This window comes from Populus euphratica, unplaced genomic scaffold (genome assembly GCF_000495115.2).
Source record: "Populus euphratica unplaced genomic scaffold, PopEup_1.0 scaffold719.1, whole genome shotgun sequence".
Taxonomy (NCBI): Eukaryota; Viridiplantae; Streptophyta; class Magnoliopsida; order Malpighiales; family Salicaceae; genus Populus; species Populus euphratica.
Window position 1 is genome coordinate 91593 of NW_011500581.1, and position 16701 is coordinate 108293.

The following is a 16701-nucleotide window of genomic DNA, read 5'->3' on the forward strand; positions in this document are numbered from 1 at the left end:
TACTAATAATAATAATAATAATAATAATAATAATAATAAAGAAAGAGAAGAAGAAGAAGATGATGATGATGAGAACTTGGAGATCAAATATTAATGTAAGGATTAAGCAATAATAATAACAAATGTCAAGGTTAGAGGTTCCACTAATGGTATATCAAACAAGTATAGTATAAACTCTTATTATTCAATTGGAAACCACACACAAAGGAGGTTCCAATCAGATTATATATTGTTAACATGATTACATTAGTCATCTTATTCAATTAATGCTAATACTTGTAAATCTCGTCAAGCATTCATGATTATAACTTATGTTAACAACAAATCAAGTTCCTTTCATAGCTCAGGTGTCGGTTATACCATACATTATGGGCTATGAAAGTGCCAAGCATTTGTTGTACCAAGTGGACAACAAATCAAGGTCCTTTCATAGCTCAGGTGTCGGTTATACCATACATTATGGGCTATAAAAGTGCCAAGCATTTGTTGTACCAAGTGTTATACAACATAAATCAAGATTAGTCATTTAACAAGCAAAGTATTAAAGAGTAAACAAGATAACAAATATAAAACATGTTAGTATCAAACATTAAAGTCCATATTAAGTTTACATTATACTTATTCTTACACCATTAGTGTAACCTTTTCACCTTGACATAACTAACTTAGCTAGACATAATGAAAGAAAGCAAAATAGATAAACAAAATAAGAACATAAAAGTTAACTAAGTAAAGGAAAGGAAATGAAAGGCATAAACTTGAGTAAATGTCTATTTTTAATGCAGGTCTATCACATAAATGAAAGGATTGATTGATGACTTGAAGAACTTAAATTGCAAGGATAAAGAGATGGCCAAACTTAGAAAAGAAATATCGGTGCAATCCAAACCGGAACCCTGTTCGGTAATTGGGTCATATCTGGAGCTACCGAGCCCTGAGTTACGTCCAATTTATATGGAAGGAAAGGTAAGACATAGGCCTACAACTTTCATCTCGCACTTCGGATCCAAAAAGGCATTTATCAAGTCCAAATTGTAGCAACAACAAAGAAGCTCGAATCTGTCTTCCAGACCGTGCTAATTTCGGTATTTTGGCCATATCTGGAGTTCTAGAAGTCCAAATGAGCTGAAGTTTTTACACAAGAAAGCTGAGACAATTGCCTACAACTTTCATGTTTGCAAGTGGCTCCAGTTTTGACGTTATCAATGACATTTTGGGCAGACAAGAGAAGATAAGGATTGTCACCAAGTCAAAAGTTGGCCACCCACTTATCAATTAGTCATCAAATCAATAGTTCCCAATTTTGGCCTATAAAAGGAGGCATTTGCCATGCATTTAGGCATCTTGGTTTCCAGATCAAGATCATGTTCTTCCTTTCTCTCTTTGTATTTTTTGTAATGTTTATGCTTTGCTTTCATTAATATTAACTTTATGCCTTTCATTTCCTTTCCTTTACTTAGTTAACTTTTATGTTCTTATTTTGTTTATCTATTTTGCTTTCTTTCATTATGCCTAGCTAAGTTAATTATGTCAAGGTGAAAAGGTTACACTAATGGTGTAAGAATAAGTATAGTGTAAACTTAATATGGACTTTAATGTTTGATACTGACATGTTTTATATTTGTTATCTTGTTCACTCTTTAATACTTTTCATGTTAAATGACTAATCTTGATTTATGTTGTATAACACTTGGTACAACAAATGCTTGGCACTTTCATAGCCCATAATGTATGGTATAACCGACACCTGAGCTATGAAAGGAACTTGATTTGTTGTTAACATAAGTTATAATCATGAATGCTTGACGAGATTTACAAGTATTAGCATTAATTGAATAAGATGACTAATGTAATTATGTTAACAATATATAATCTGATTGGAACCTCCTTTGTGTGTGGTTTTCAATTCAATAATAAGAGTTTATACTATACTTGTTTGATATACCATTAGTGGAACCTCTAACCTTGACATTTGTTATTATTATTGTTTAATCGTTACATTAATATTCCATCTCAAAGTTCTCATCTTCTTCTTCTTCTTCTCTTTCTTTTTCTTTAGTATTAGTATTATTATTATTATTATTATTGTTATTATTGTTATTGTTGTTGTTGTTATTGTTATTGTTATTGTTATTGTATTATTGTTATTTATAATTTGTGCAAATAACCTCCAACTAATCACTCGGGCTCGAGGACATATTCAGACTTCTTTGTTATTGCTATAATTTGGACTTGAAAATGACCTTTTTAAGTCTTGGGCTCCTATGAAAGTTGTAGGCCTATGTCTTACCTTTCCATCCATATAAAATAGACCTAAATCTGAGATCTACAGCTCCAGATATGACCCAATTACCGAACAGTATTCCGGTTTGGACTGCACCAGCATCTCTTTTCTAAGTTTGGTCATCTCTTTGTCCTTTCAAATGGTTGAATTGATGTGCAATGGAAATTTTAAAGATAAAGACCTTAATGAAGCAATGGAGTATTTAGACTTGGTGGCGGAAAATGCTCAAAATTAGGATACTGCAGATAGTTATGAGGCACCGAGTAAAACTTAACCTCATACATCTAGTGGAGGTATGTATAACCTTAGGGAACATCATGACCTCCAAGCCAAGTTTGTATCTTTAGTTAGAAAAATCGAGGCGCTAGAATTAAAAAAGAGTGGTCAATTAAAATCTATTGAAAACATTGTGTGTCAAATATGTGAAACAAATAAACACTCAACCAATAATTATCCAACCTTGCCTTCCTTTAAGGAATGTCTCCATGAACAAGCCCATGCTTTAAACAATTTCCAAAAGCCCAATCATAACCCATACTCGTAAACATACAACCCTGGTTGGAGAAGTCACCAAAATTTAAGTTAGAAGAGTGACAATGCACAAACTTCACCACCATAGTTTCAAACACACCATAATTTCTAAAATTCTCATAGATATGCATCTCTTTATGCTCCACCTCCTACAAGAAATGTTGAGGAAACTTTAGATGTATTTATTGAAAAGCAAGAGACAATTAACACTCAACCTACTCAAAGCATAACATATTTTAACGATACTATTGCAAAATTCATATCTACTTTTAATTTTCAAGAGAAAGGTAAGTTTCCATCTTAACCACAACAAAATTCCAAGGGGCAATACAATGCAAATGCAAGTAGTTTTGGAAGTCAACACATGGATCAAGTCAAATCAGTCATCACTCTTCGTAGTGATAAGGCAAAAACAATTCTTGAACCTTATGAGAAAGATGATGAGTCAATCTTTAAGGGTAAGGAAAGGGTCGAATCTGAACATTGCAAAGGAAAGACTGATTCCCTACCAGCACTTCCATTTCCTCATGTTATGACTAATGAGGAAGAAATCGAGGATGAAAAAGGCATTGAAAATATTGATGTGGATCTTTTATCAAAAGTGACAACAGATTCGACACTCGACATCACACCACTCGATGATTACTTTCCTGATGAATCTCTACTTTCTCTTAGTTCAATGCCTTGGTTTGCTAAAAATATCAATTTTCTTGCTTCAGGATTTTTACTAGTTCACTAGAGTATTGAAGACAAAAGAAAGTTTTTGAGTAACGTGCAAAACTTTTATTGGGATGACTTTTACTTATTCAATTATTATCCTGATCAAATATTTCAAAAATACATTCCCGATAATGAGGTAAGTAATGTCATTAAATTTTGTCACTCTAAGGCATGTGGCGATCATTTCTCGTAAAAAAATAGGACTATAGAAATCTTACAAAGTGGATTTTACTAGCCCACCATATTCAAAGAATCACATGCATTCCAACCCATAGAGAGCGTTTAAGCCATTCTTGGACATAAAATCAAGGGAAAATGTGAGCCACAATCACAATCGCCTATACATACATATATTTTTTTAAAATAAATAAAGAGAGAGTGTGTGTGTGAGAGAGAGAGACTCCAGCTAGCCTACATAGAGGTGGTATGATTGTCTTTTTAATTTCTCATTTATAAAATCCTCTATTCCTTCCTTTCATTTCTACTCAACCCATAGATTCAATAAATATAGAAGTGTGTAGAAATGACAAGTTCCTCAGGTCATCACATAAGATATGTTTGTGTTTTCAGTGGATCTAGTCCTGAAAAAGAAAAGGAGTTTTTAGAATCAGTAAATCATCTTGGTCAGGTGTTAGCAAAGAAAAAGATTCATTTAGTGTATGAGGGAGGTAGCTTTGGGTTAATGGGAGGTATGTTAATAACTGTATTTTTAAGAGGTAGTCAAGTTTTTGGGGTCGTCCCCAAAGCCTTAGCATAAAGGGACGTCATTAGAAAAATAATTGGAAAGGAACTACAGGTCTCTACAATGTTTGCTCGAATGAATGCAATGTTTAACCATGTTGATGTCTTCATTGCCTTACCAAGTGGTCTAGGCACATTTGAAAAGATCTTTCATATCTCCTTTTGGCCCCAACTACACATTTACGATAAATCCATAGGTCTGTTAAATGTTAATAGTTATTCTGATAAGTTGTTGTTTCTTGATCATGCTATAGAACAGAAATTTCTAACATCTTTGGCACAATAAATTGTAATCTCTGCTGCTACTGCTGAACAATTGATTGACCAACTACAATCTTTCATTCCTGTAATTGATCCCTCCACGAGTCATATAAATTGGTCATCTATAGAAAGCCATAAAAAGCTTATATTGGATTTAAGTCTTCATTTGTGAATCTTTGTGTATCTTACCTTTATTATTGTATTTTATTGTTTCTTATATTTGTTTAAGTGTGTTTCAGGTTTGTTAATGTTTGTTATTTCAGGTGATGTCTTCTATACTCTATCTTTATACTTTAAGACATTAAGGACAATGTCTTGTTTTGATTAGGGGGAGAGGGTAGTAGTTGATATTAAAAAAAAAAGCTAACTGCGTTTTCTTTTTCATAAAATATTTACTAAGATGGCAGAGTAAGGACAAATTTTATTGACTCTTGAGACGAATCTTGGTTAACATTTTTCAATGGTTATTTGCATTATTCATAACAAGGTCTATCAAAATACTTCTTGAAATATTTGGGTTTACAAACTCTCACATTGTTATCATTTAATTCTGCTCATATACTCATTTAATATGTTGCACATTCTTAAACCTTAATTTTCGCACACACACTTTAACATATGATTGTGGGTTGCACATTGGATTATTACATTAGTTATGTTCTTTTGTTAAAAGTAACAATTAAGGCAAAGAGATAGTATATAATATGAAAAAAACAAAAAAACAGCAAAAAAATAAAAATAAAATGATGATAATAAAAATATAGATAAGTTTGGTTTCGTAGCCTCCCTAACCTAAGCAATTAAACCTGGAGGGGTGTCTTAGTACCTAATACCCTAAAGTCAACTGACTTGGGAGCTATTGGCTCAATGCTTGTTACATGGGTTGAGGAGAAAAACTTAAGGGAATCAAACATTGCATTATCTATGTATTAGTATCTGCGACCTGAGTTACTAAGCTTGTAGGGGTGTCTCAACACCTAATGCCTTAAGACCAACTGGTCTGGGAGTCATTAGTTGAAAGCTCGTTACATGGGTTAAAGATGCATTGTGTTTTAAGTTACATGTATATATATTAAAAAAAACAAAAAAAAAAGATGGAAAAAAAATCCCAACCCAAGAAAGTTAACCTTAAACATTAGAACAAGAATTTTGTTTTTTTCTAAGTAAAGCCCCATAACTATGTGTTGATATTTTGAGCACAAAAGAAAGGTTTATTAATATCTTGTTTAAGAGGTATTGAACAGATATATAAATTTAATGAAAGTTTGTTTATCCGAATAGATTAATAGAAGTTAAATGATGAATACCTTGCTTTGTGAAATTTGCAAATTGTTTTCCTAATGCTTTGATTACTAGGGACTAGTAATAAGCTAGTTAGGGGGTGTGATTAGTACTTAAAAATACATTTTTATCAAGGTTTTATATCATTATTTTGTACTTGAAATATCAATAACTCCTTAACTAAAGTATGTTTTATAATAACATATCTAATAATATAAGATACCTTTAATTTATGGTAAATGTTTATTTTAAATGCAGGTCTATCAATCTTTTGGTTATGTCAAATTGAAACCACTTGACAACATGAAAGTTGTAGGAAATTGTCTCAGCTTTCCAGGAAAAAAAAATAGAGGTCATTTGGACTTCTAGAACTCCAGATATGGGCCAAACACTTAACAGTATTTGGGCTGCAGAACAAATTCAGACTTCTTTATTGTTGCTACAATTTGGACTTGAAAATAACCTTTTTAAATCTTGAGCTCCATATGATAGTTGTAGACCCATGTCTTACCTTTCTATCCATGTAAAGTAGACCTAAATATATACCCAATTACCGAACAGTGTTTCGGTTTGGAGTGCACCGACATCTCTTTTCTAAGTTTGACCATCTCTTTGTCCTTTCAATTTCAATTCTTAAACTCATTAATCAATCCTTTCATTTATATGATAGGCCTGCATTTAAAATAAACATTTACCATAAATTGAAGGTATCTTATATTATTAGATATGTTATTATAAAACATACTTTAGTTAAGGAGTTACTGATACTTCAAGTGCAAAATAATGATATAAAATCTTGATAAAAATACATTTTTAAATACTAATCAATCATCATCTCCTGGTTTGACTATTAACATCATTACTCATTACTTTAACATGGGACACGCACGTTGTCTTACCATCCTATCTTCCATGAACACCTTATTTTAATATTTTTTTACAAGTCTTCCAAATAAACAAATCCTCTCCCATGAATATACAAGACCCATTTGCATTTATTTCTCTTTCATCAACCCTTAGTCATCCTTATAACCTATCATGATCTTTTATGTGTTAATGATTTTTCCACACTTTTCTAGCTAATAAACAATCTTGTTCTTAATCTAAACTAATACCATTAGTCCCTGCCTCATGACATATTTATTACATTATGTTGGTCACCTTTAAACCTTTCACTTAACTTGATATTTTGTTTAAAGCTTGTTATCCATATAGTTGTCACATTATCTTAGCTATCCTCAAAAGGATGCCAATCAAACCTGATTATCCACTTAAATATTTTAACAGATTTAGCCATCCACACAAGAACACCAATCAAATTTAGCCATCTATACAAGGACATTAATAAAATCTAGCTATCCATACAAAGATTTCAATTTATTATGACCATCCATATAAGAACACCAATCAAATTAGGTCATCTTCGTAAGAACGCCAATCAAATCTAGCCATCCATACAAGGATTCCAATCAATTTCTTTTAGTTCTTTCACTTTATTCATTCATTTCTTATATATATATATATATATTCAACATAAAGAGTTTGAAAATGAATTTAAAGTTACAAAATTAATAAAATTTTAAAAGAAATTATGGAGTGTCGAGCATCTACCTGAGATCTCCTATCATATAGTTATACCCGATTAACATGTAATCCTTATAACCTCTCATGCACCTCATACACCAAGAAAATCCAAACCATCACCAGTGTTCTACAAACACTGAAAATTTCCACTTTCCATCCTTATTTAATTTAAAATCTTGGTTTTATTAACAAAGCAAATTTCTTATCATTTCACACATGTATATAATGCCTAATACTTAACGTTATAATACTAGAATATTGTTTAGTAATTTACTTATAACTAAAGTTGTAAACCTCATTTTATGCATGACTAACTTTTTTAGAGAGCTAAAAAATTAAGCTACAACTTAAAAGAAGGGAAGAAAACCTATTTCTACTCTTAGCACACCTAAAATTACTTGTTTTAGTGACATATACAATCTATCTAGCAAGCTTCAATTTGATCTTTTTTCAATTTGTAATTCATATATACAGTTTTATAACTCTAAATTAAGAGAACTTAGTTCTATTTGAAAGCTACCTTAGCTACAACTTTCATAAAAATCATCCCCCTAATTCCTTCATTTTGAGTCTCTAATTCCATATACAAATCAAATAACATAACCATCCAGATTCCAGTTTTCAAGTTTAGCAAACAACCAAGTGTTTTCATTTGTTTCTTCACCATTTAAGGTGCTCATTTCTATCCATTATATCTTATAACAACATTCTACATAAATCCTGTAACAAACAACTTACTCATATTTATCCTCCATTTGAAATGGTCCAATATAAAGACAAAGATTATTATAGGTTTTTCTCAATTGTCAACACTTTCTATTTATTTCATTTTTACTAACTTAATTTAAAAAAAAGTTTGAGCAAGAATAAAGCCTCTCTCAACATATTTTCCTTTGCCAAAACTCATTTCCTAAGTTTTTATAATTTATTATAGTAGCCTAAATAATAACTCAGTGAGTTACTATAACACACTCAAAACTAGCAATAGGTTTGGTTAGACCTAACTAAATCAGAATTAATCAAATCTTAATGATGAACAGTTAGATCACGTAAATGGATAGATTTGCCTAAATTAAAAGAAAGCCAAACTAACTTGAAAATTGATAGTCTATTGTTCAATGATGAACAACTTCTATTTAGAGTCTTTGATTCTTATATCCATTATTCAAAATGAAAAGATCATAAAGACAAGAAATACATCCCAAATTGAGTATGGTCCAATGGTGGACAATGGATGAAATAGATAGTGATTGTGACTAACCTATAAACAATTTTTCTTTGAAATATTTTGAGGGTTATAACTCCTAAATATAAATTGATCCTTTAGTTCCCAACGGTGTGGAGGGTGATGAGAAGCATTATATATCCTAAAAAAATCTCAATCTAATGGTGGAATAACGAGATATGGCCATCTAAGTTTCTACCCTCAAGGATTTTCTCTTTGTAACTAAAAGATCATTGGAAAACAAAGCCAAACTTAATTTCTTTTAGAAAATATAAGCTTAAAAAATAAGAGAAAAAAAAAAAACAAACTTAGATGAACCTTTTAAACCTAGTTTAATTTAAAAAACTTCCAATTAAAAGAATCAGGAACAAAAGATAGATTAAAAAATGATAATGGTGAAATATAAAAAATTATTGAGAGCTAACGCAATAGAATCAACCCAAAACAATAAGAAAAAATAGGTAAAAAAAAGAGAATTAAATTGAAAAAATAACAAAATAAATGTTAAAAAAAGGTAAAAAAAGAAAGAGAATTAAATTGAAAAAAATAACAAAATAAATATTAAAAAAGGATAAAAAATAAAAAATATCAATTTAGAAAAAGACAAAAAAGAATGGCAAATCTCTTAAATCTATTTTAATCTTTAAAAGTCATATCTTGTGAAAATTTTAACCTAAATTCAATTAAAAAACATAATTCTCAACCAATTTAATTTCAAAAGATAAGATTAGTAGAAAAATATTAATAAAAAAACCTGCAAAAGCAACAAAAAAAATAGAAATAAAATTTAATAAAATAAAAGGAGGATGCACTTTAATGAAAAAATAAAAAATAATCTCAGATAAAATAAATATTAATTAAAAGAATAAGAAAAAAATTTAAAGATAAAAAATTATAAGGGTGAAATTAAAAATATTTGTAAAAATCAAGTAAACCTAGACAAATATCCTAAATATAGTCAAATCTTAAAAAGCTCCAACCTATGAAACTCTAGATTCGGGTCATAATAAGAAGTTTATTATAATCCAATTTAAAAATATAAATTTCAAAAACTTGTCAAAACAAAAAAAAAGAAGATAAGAAACCACTATAAATGTGTTTCCTAAAGAGAAAGAAGATGCTGAGACAAATAAAATAATATGACAAAATTACAATTAAAATTATTAGAGTCAATCGCCCGAGTCACTAGAAAGCGGTAGAGCATAGCATCAACCGCATAAACAACTTTTTCATTTTTTTTTATTTATACAAAACTAAAATTGACATTAAGACTAAATAATAATAACAAACAAACCATAATGAAATTTCAACCAAACCCATAAAGCTAAGGTTAAAAAATTTGAATGGTAAGGATAATATAGTAATTATATTGTTCTATAAAATATAAAAATATAAAAATGCACATATGCAAAAATCATTAAATTATTTTATTCAATGATTATATTAGTAATTTTACTATGTATTAAAAAATATAATCCTCAAAATATATTTATGTCATTGCAAAAAAAATATTTTACCTCTAAAATAAAAATAAAAAAGACAATAAAATAATAATTTTACTATTACAATGAATAAATAGTAATTTATTTTTTAGGGTTTAGTTTATGGGATAATAGTTTTGTATCGTATTACACTTTGAATGGGAATTTTAAAAGCATGGTTCCATTGAACGACAGCCTCTTTGGATAGAGGGGGAAGTGTCTGTAACGAGAGCGAGTCTTAGCTTGTAAGAATCGACTCTAATCTTAGAGACCGAGGGTCTGAGTCCAAGAATCTTGTCTTCTGATAGCCCAAACAAACACCAACCATCCTCACCTTACCCTTACATGATCCATTACCAGATAAAAACCCACCTTGTTTGCTATCTTATCTTGTGCTCAAAATCAATCATTTCTATTAACTTTAGAACCCCCCCAAAAACCCTCCTCCGTGCTTAACCCTCTATGCCATGGAAAGCAGTCTGTTTGCGAACAAACCAGTGTATCCTATCCCAGTAAACAGGCCACCACCATTACCCAATAACCCACCATTAAAATTCAGCTCTGCTACACTGCCACCTCCTCCTTCTCCTCAATCCACTTTTCATTTTGACTCTCTCCTCCAACACCTCCTCCACCTCTCTTCCCCACCCAATCACAAATTAAACAAAACCCAATTCCCTTCTCTTCAAATTTCTAATGATTCTTCTAGTCACAAACAGCTTTATAAGAACACAAGTAGAAAGCCCATTTCGACTTCAGTTTCAGTTCTTGAGTTTGAAGTTGAGAAAGAAGAGGATTTATCTGAAAATGAGTCACTTGAATTTTTGTCGAAAAGGGGTAAGTTGCTGCTTAATTCAATAAAGGAACAACCTTTGGGTGGTTTGAATGCTTTCTTTGAGTCTTGCAAGTTTGAGTTGTTTCAAGTTGATTTGATTGGTGTCTTGAAAGCACTAGACCTTTCTGGCGATTGTGAAAGAGCCATTTTGTTTTTTGAATGGTTGGTATTGAATCTAGGCACTGGAAATGTGAATTTAGATAATCAGGCTGTTGAATTAATGGCTAGGATTCTTGGTAGGGAGTCACAGCATTCTATTGCATCAAAACTTTTTGATTTGATTCCCCTTGATGATTACTCGCTTGATGTTCGAGCATACACAACCATTCTGCACTCATATTCGCGATGTGGCAAGTATGAGAGGGCTGTTGCTATTTTTGAGAAAATGAACGAGTCGGGCTTGTCGCCAACTTTGGTCACTTACAATGTCATGCTTGATGTTTATGGGAAGATGGGTCGGTCTTGGAATAAGATTTTAGGTCTCTTAGATGAGATGAGAAGTAGAGGACTTGTTTTTGATGAGTTTACTTGCAGTACTGTTATATCTGCTTGTGGGAGGGAGGGCTTGTTGGATGAAGCAAAAGAGTTCTTTGTTGGATTGAAGTCTCAGGGATATGCTCCAGGAACTGTTACTTATAATGCTCTACTGCAAGTATTTGGGAAGGCGGGGATTTATTCAGAGGCTTTGAGCATCATGAAAGAAATGAAAGATAATAATTGTCCACCTGATGCTGTGACATATAATGAGCTTGTGGCGGCTTATGTGAGAGCAGGATTCTACGAGGAAGGAGCAGCTTTAATAGACACAATGACTGAAAATGGGATTAAACCAAACGCTGTTACATATACAACCATGATAAATGCTTATGGCAGAGCAGCACAAGTGGACAAAGCTCTAAATTTGTATGACCAGATGAAGGAGTCCGGCTGTGCTCCTAATGTGTGCACTTACAATGCTATCCTTGGGATGCTAGGGAAGAAGTCACAATCAGAGGAAATGATGAAGATACTTTGTGATATGAAAGTAAATGGATGTGCTCCTAATCGCATAACATGGAACACAATGCTTTCCATGTGTGGTAATAAGGGTATGCACAAATATGTAAAAAGGGTTTTTCAGGAAATGAAAAGTTGTGGTTTTGAGCCTGATAGAGATACATTCAATACTTTGATTACTGCATCTGGCCGTTGTGGTTCAGATATTGATGCAGAAAAAATCTATGACGAAATGCTTGAAGCAGGATTTACTCCCTCTGTTGCCACCTACAATGCCCTTCTGAATGCTCTGGCTCGACGAGGGGACTGGAGAACAGCAGAATCAGTCATCAAAGACATGAAGAATAAGGGTTTCAAACCCAGTGAAACCTCGTACTCATTAATTCTCAATTCTTATGCAAAGGGAGGGTATGTGAAAGGAATAAATAGGATTGAAAAGGATATTTATGATGGTCATATCTTTCCCAGTTGGATGCTTTTGAGAACCCTTATTCTTGCAAACTTCAAGTGTAGAGCACTAGCGGGTATGGAAAGGGCTTTTCAAGCATTGCAAAAACATGGATACAAACCAGATTTGGTTGTCTTCAACTCAATGCTTTCTATGTTTTCTAGGAAAAACATGCATGGCCGAGCCCATGAAATAATGCATTTGATTCAAGAGTGTGGACTGCAGCCAGATCTTGTTACTTACAATAGCTTAATGGACCTGTATGCCAGAGGAGGAGAGTGCTGGAAAGCAGAAGAGATTCTGAGGGAGCTACAAAACTCTGGTGGCAAATCTGATCTTATTTCTTATAACACTGTCATTAAGGGCTTTTGTAGACAAGGACTCATGCATGAAGCCCTAAGAACTCTATCCGAGATGATATCTAGAGGAATTCGACCATGTATAGTTACATACAATACTTTTGTTAGTGGCTATGCAGCAAAGGGAATGTTTGCAGAAATAGATGAAGTGCTTAGCTACATGACTAAGCACAATTGCAGGCCAAATGAGCTAACCTACAAAATTGTCGTGGATGGTTATTGTAAAGCAAAAAAATTCAAAGAAGCCATGGATTTTGTATCAACTATCACGGATATTGATGATTCTTTTGACTATCAGTCCATGCGAAGGCTAGCTTCTCGTGTTCGGGAGAATATGCAGTCATGACTCACTTAAGCATTCCAATTGGATCTTCTTGTTTGGTCCATCATGGGAACTATTGAGTGAGTAATCCTGAAAAAAATTGTGAGCAACTGTTCTGCTTGTCCATGATTCTTCAAGTAAGTTCCCTGTGTAAATATATTAAAGAAGAAGCTTTTTTTTTTTCTAAAAATAAAAAAACTAGATAGAAATATGCTTCGGGTGCATGCTTTATTTATTGCATCTACCTCACAAAATCAGGTTTGTGATATGAATTTCAGTCCCAAACATGTCCTTGATTTGATTATTTTCTACATGTATTGTGGAGGCAATAGGAATTTCCTTGTTTCCACCCCATGCCTTATGATGATTCTTGTGTCCTTGCATTCCTATCCTTGTTGAGAATATGAATCCTCATTCTCTCATAGGGAATTTCCTATGAAGAAACTTGAAAGCTGCTGGTTAAATTATTTTATCGTAAGATCAGTGTCTAGATCGTAGTATGATGTGAAAGAAATTCATACTTGCCTATTTTTTTTTTTTTAAAAAAAGTTAGCCCATACAATTAGTATGCTTCTCGCACTGTAAAGTAATAACACATGATACACAAATAAAGAAACAATCATGAGATTTATAGCATTCGATACACAAACATACATAATCAGGTTCTGGGATTCTCATGTTGTCTTTCTCAAGCCTGAAATATGGTCAGGGATTATTTCCATCCATCTCCCTAAACCTGATCTGAACAGGGTGATGATTTTCATGGCGGAGAATAGTGATGTCTATGTTCTCACCCATGGCTGTCTAAACTCTGTAACATGTCGTCTAGTCTTTGGTTCATTTTCCATTTAATTTTTATGGTTAATTACAAGAATCCTCCCCCCCTCCCTCGCTCCTCTCTCTCTCTCTCTCCCTCTCTGTCGATGATATACTTAACTACTATTTAATCTTTTATTTCCAGTCACATTCTTCTTAAGCATATGGGGTTTAACTTATTTTCACCATCATATCAGTTCATTGATTATAAATAACCAAGCTTGTACTTCCAACACGATCAATTGACAAGGACTTCATGTTTATGCTTGAGTTACAAACATATTTGCATAATCTTCCTTCTGGAATCTTGAGGTTTTAATATAACTGTGCATTATTTTTTGTCAACCTGAAGGAAGACCATCCCGAGTGGGTGTTTCAAACTTGATTCCTCTACTTTTGGTGCAACTCTAATCTGCCAAGTTAGGTTGAGGGCCTTAACAATGTAACTTAACACTTGTTTAATTGTATCTTGCGTGCTATTTTGGTTGCAAGCACCACCTCTTTGTTAAATTTCTGATGTTCTTCAATTCAGGGGAAAAAAAGAAGAAAGTAGGTTCTCATTGAGTCTTGTTCAAACGGGGATTCTTTGAGACCTCGTTGATGTTTTTGTATGTCAGAGGATCTGACAATAACACGTTGGGATTTGTTTGGTGAACAGGGCTATTGGTGCTCACTGATCAGTGTTTGGAAACAAGCCAGTTCAAAGAGAGTTGATGATTTCAATAGTGAAACTGCTTGAGATTGTTTTTCAGCTGGAAAAAAAAGTCGAGGATTCAAATCATCAAATTTAAATAGAAGAGCTTTAACTGGAGTATCAGCTGTCTGGAGGAAGTTGGGTGGCGGATTGCTTGGAAAATTGAGTATTGTAAGTATAATTGGGGAATACCTGCTGTATTCCTGCTTAGTGTATATGTAGAACAATTGTCTTCAAGGCTGTTTTACTTACATACACCCAACTTAAGTAACAAATTATCCAACCACCTTCTTTTTATGTATTAACGAGTAAAATACTATGTCATGGAGAAGGAAAAAAAAATGTGAGTTCTTACTTGTGAGTTATGTTCAAGCTCCACCCATTGGCTATAATGGAAAGAATGCCTACACCGAACATTAATGTTACTACCAATACTGTCGACAAATAACAAAATGCTAGAGACTGATAACTACAACAGACAAGACATGGAGGTCTTGTTTACACAGGTCTCAAACCTTAAAGCAGTATGAGAAGCATTTTATGATATCACATTTCGCAAATGGCCATAATTCTTATTATTTCCTTTCTAATACTACAAAGAAAGAACACTTCTCTGTTCCATTCAGAAATTCTGACGGATTTAGAAAACCAAGTTAAGTTCATAATGTGATCACTAGCTAAACCTACCAACAACATAACATTCCCTGCCAGCAATCTACGCTGTTTGGCACAAGAGACACCATTACTTGCTCGATGGCAATTAAGAACATAAACAAGTTTCAATTTTTTTAATTCTCGTTGAAAATTCAGGAAGGAAGAATGTTGTGATATCATGGCCACACAAATTAATTATCCTAACTTTAAACACAACATATGAAATAGTATAGAGTAAATAAATGGTTGATTTCACGAGGAAAATTCAAGTCAGATTTTTATGCTAGATGATAAGCAATTTGGGGAGTTTGGATGTTATTTAGACTAAAGCAAAAGAAATCAAAAAATTATCAAATAAAATTAAATAAAATCAGAAAATTATCAAGATAACAAATATTGATCTCAAGCACACATCCACTTACAAAAATCAGAACTGATCATGAAAATGAAACATCAACTTATATTCTAAATATTTATCTCTTCTTAACATTGGTTAGTTAATGGATTCACTGTATAACTAATCCTAACCATCAAACAACCACAATGTCCACACTAGTAATTTAATTCAATGGCAGCCTTTAGAACTAGATAAGTTCATTAATCAAGAAAACATAACTGTCCGCAGTCTATGCTTGATTTGATTGAATGTTCTCTCTAAGATTAATAATATAGATCCACCACAATTATTAAATTCAGTTGCTTCACAAGTTCATACCACAACTCCGTTATTGATATCAAACTTAGCAATAGATTATTTACAATAATAACTTAAAGTCCGCTCTAGCAATTAAAATAAATAATCATAGAAAAAATAAGTATAAGAGAACAAACATATTCATCATATAAACTAAAAAGAAAAGGTAAAATAAATCTCACAGTTCTTGAAATCCAAAGGTTTCCATGTGGTTTGTAGAGAGGAGAATTTGTGTTTCTTCACTTATGGCCGCTGCCTCCTTTCTCTTCTCTCATTCTTTTTGCTTCAAAATGTAATTTGGACTTATTTCTTTATGAAACCTATTTATTGGCAGAATTCAGTTGTCATCTTTGAAAAATCATATCTCCCTCATATGATATCTTTTTTGTTTATAGACCTTTTAGTCAGGAATTAAAAAAAATTGAGTTTGCATCAATTGAAGTTTTGTAGCTCTAGATATTCGAGTTGGAATGGCTGAAGGTCAACACTAGTAGATTGCGAGATTTGACTTTGAAAGCTGTGATTTCCATGCTCTTTTTTATTTTATTTTCTTGCCTTAGATTTCTAGAAAGGTATGAATGTCAGCTTTTTAATGCCACTTGAATCACTTCATTTCGACCTCTAGAGCTTATGTTCTGCATAAAACATCGACTAAAGGTCAAATATATCAATTACTTTCAATTTAGTTCTTTTTGTATCTTTCATTTAAAAGTGCCTTCAAAATATAAAATAAAAAAATATCAAAGCATTTTATATATAGAACATAAATAAAATA

General features: G+C 32.3%; 1 protein-coding gene across 1 annotated transcript; it reads left to right on the plus strand.

Moving 5' to 3' along the window:
* The first annotated feature begins 10339 nt into the window (after positions 1-10339).
* LOC105115503 (Tetratricopeptide repeat (TPR)-like superfamily protein) lies at positions 10340-14908 on the plus strand. The gene is made up of 2 exons (XM_011012408.1): positions 10340-13205; positions 14543-14908. Exon 1 carries the CDS (start codon positions 10576-10578, stop codon positions 13090-13092), a length of 2517 nt encoding a protein of 838 aa, XP_011010710.1. The 5' UTR covers positions 10340-10575; the 3' UTR covers positions 13093-13205; positions 14543-14908.
* Positions 14909-16701: the final 1793 nt, after the last annotated feature.

Bases quoted from the DNA above. Each gene is read 5' to 3' on its own strand.
- LOC105115503 (XM_011012408.1), top strand. From the start codon at position 10,576: ATGGAAAGCAGTCTGTTTGCGAACAAACCAGTGTATCCTATCCCAGTA.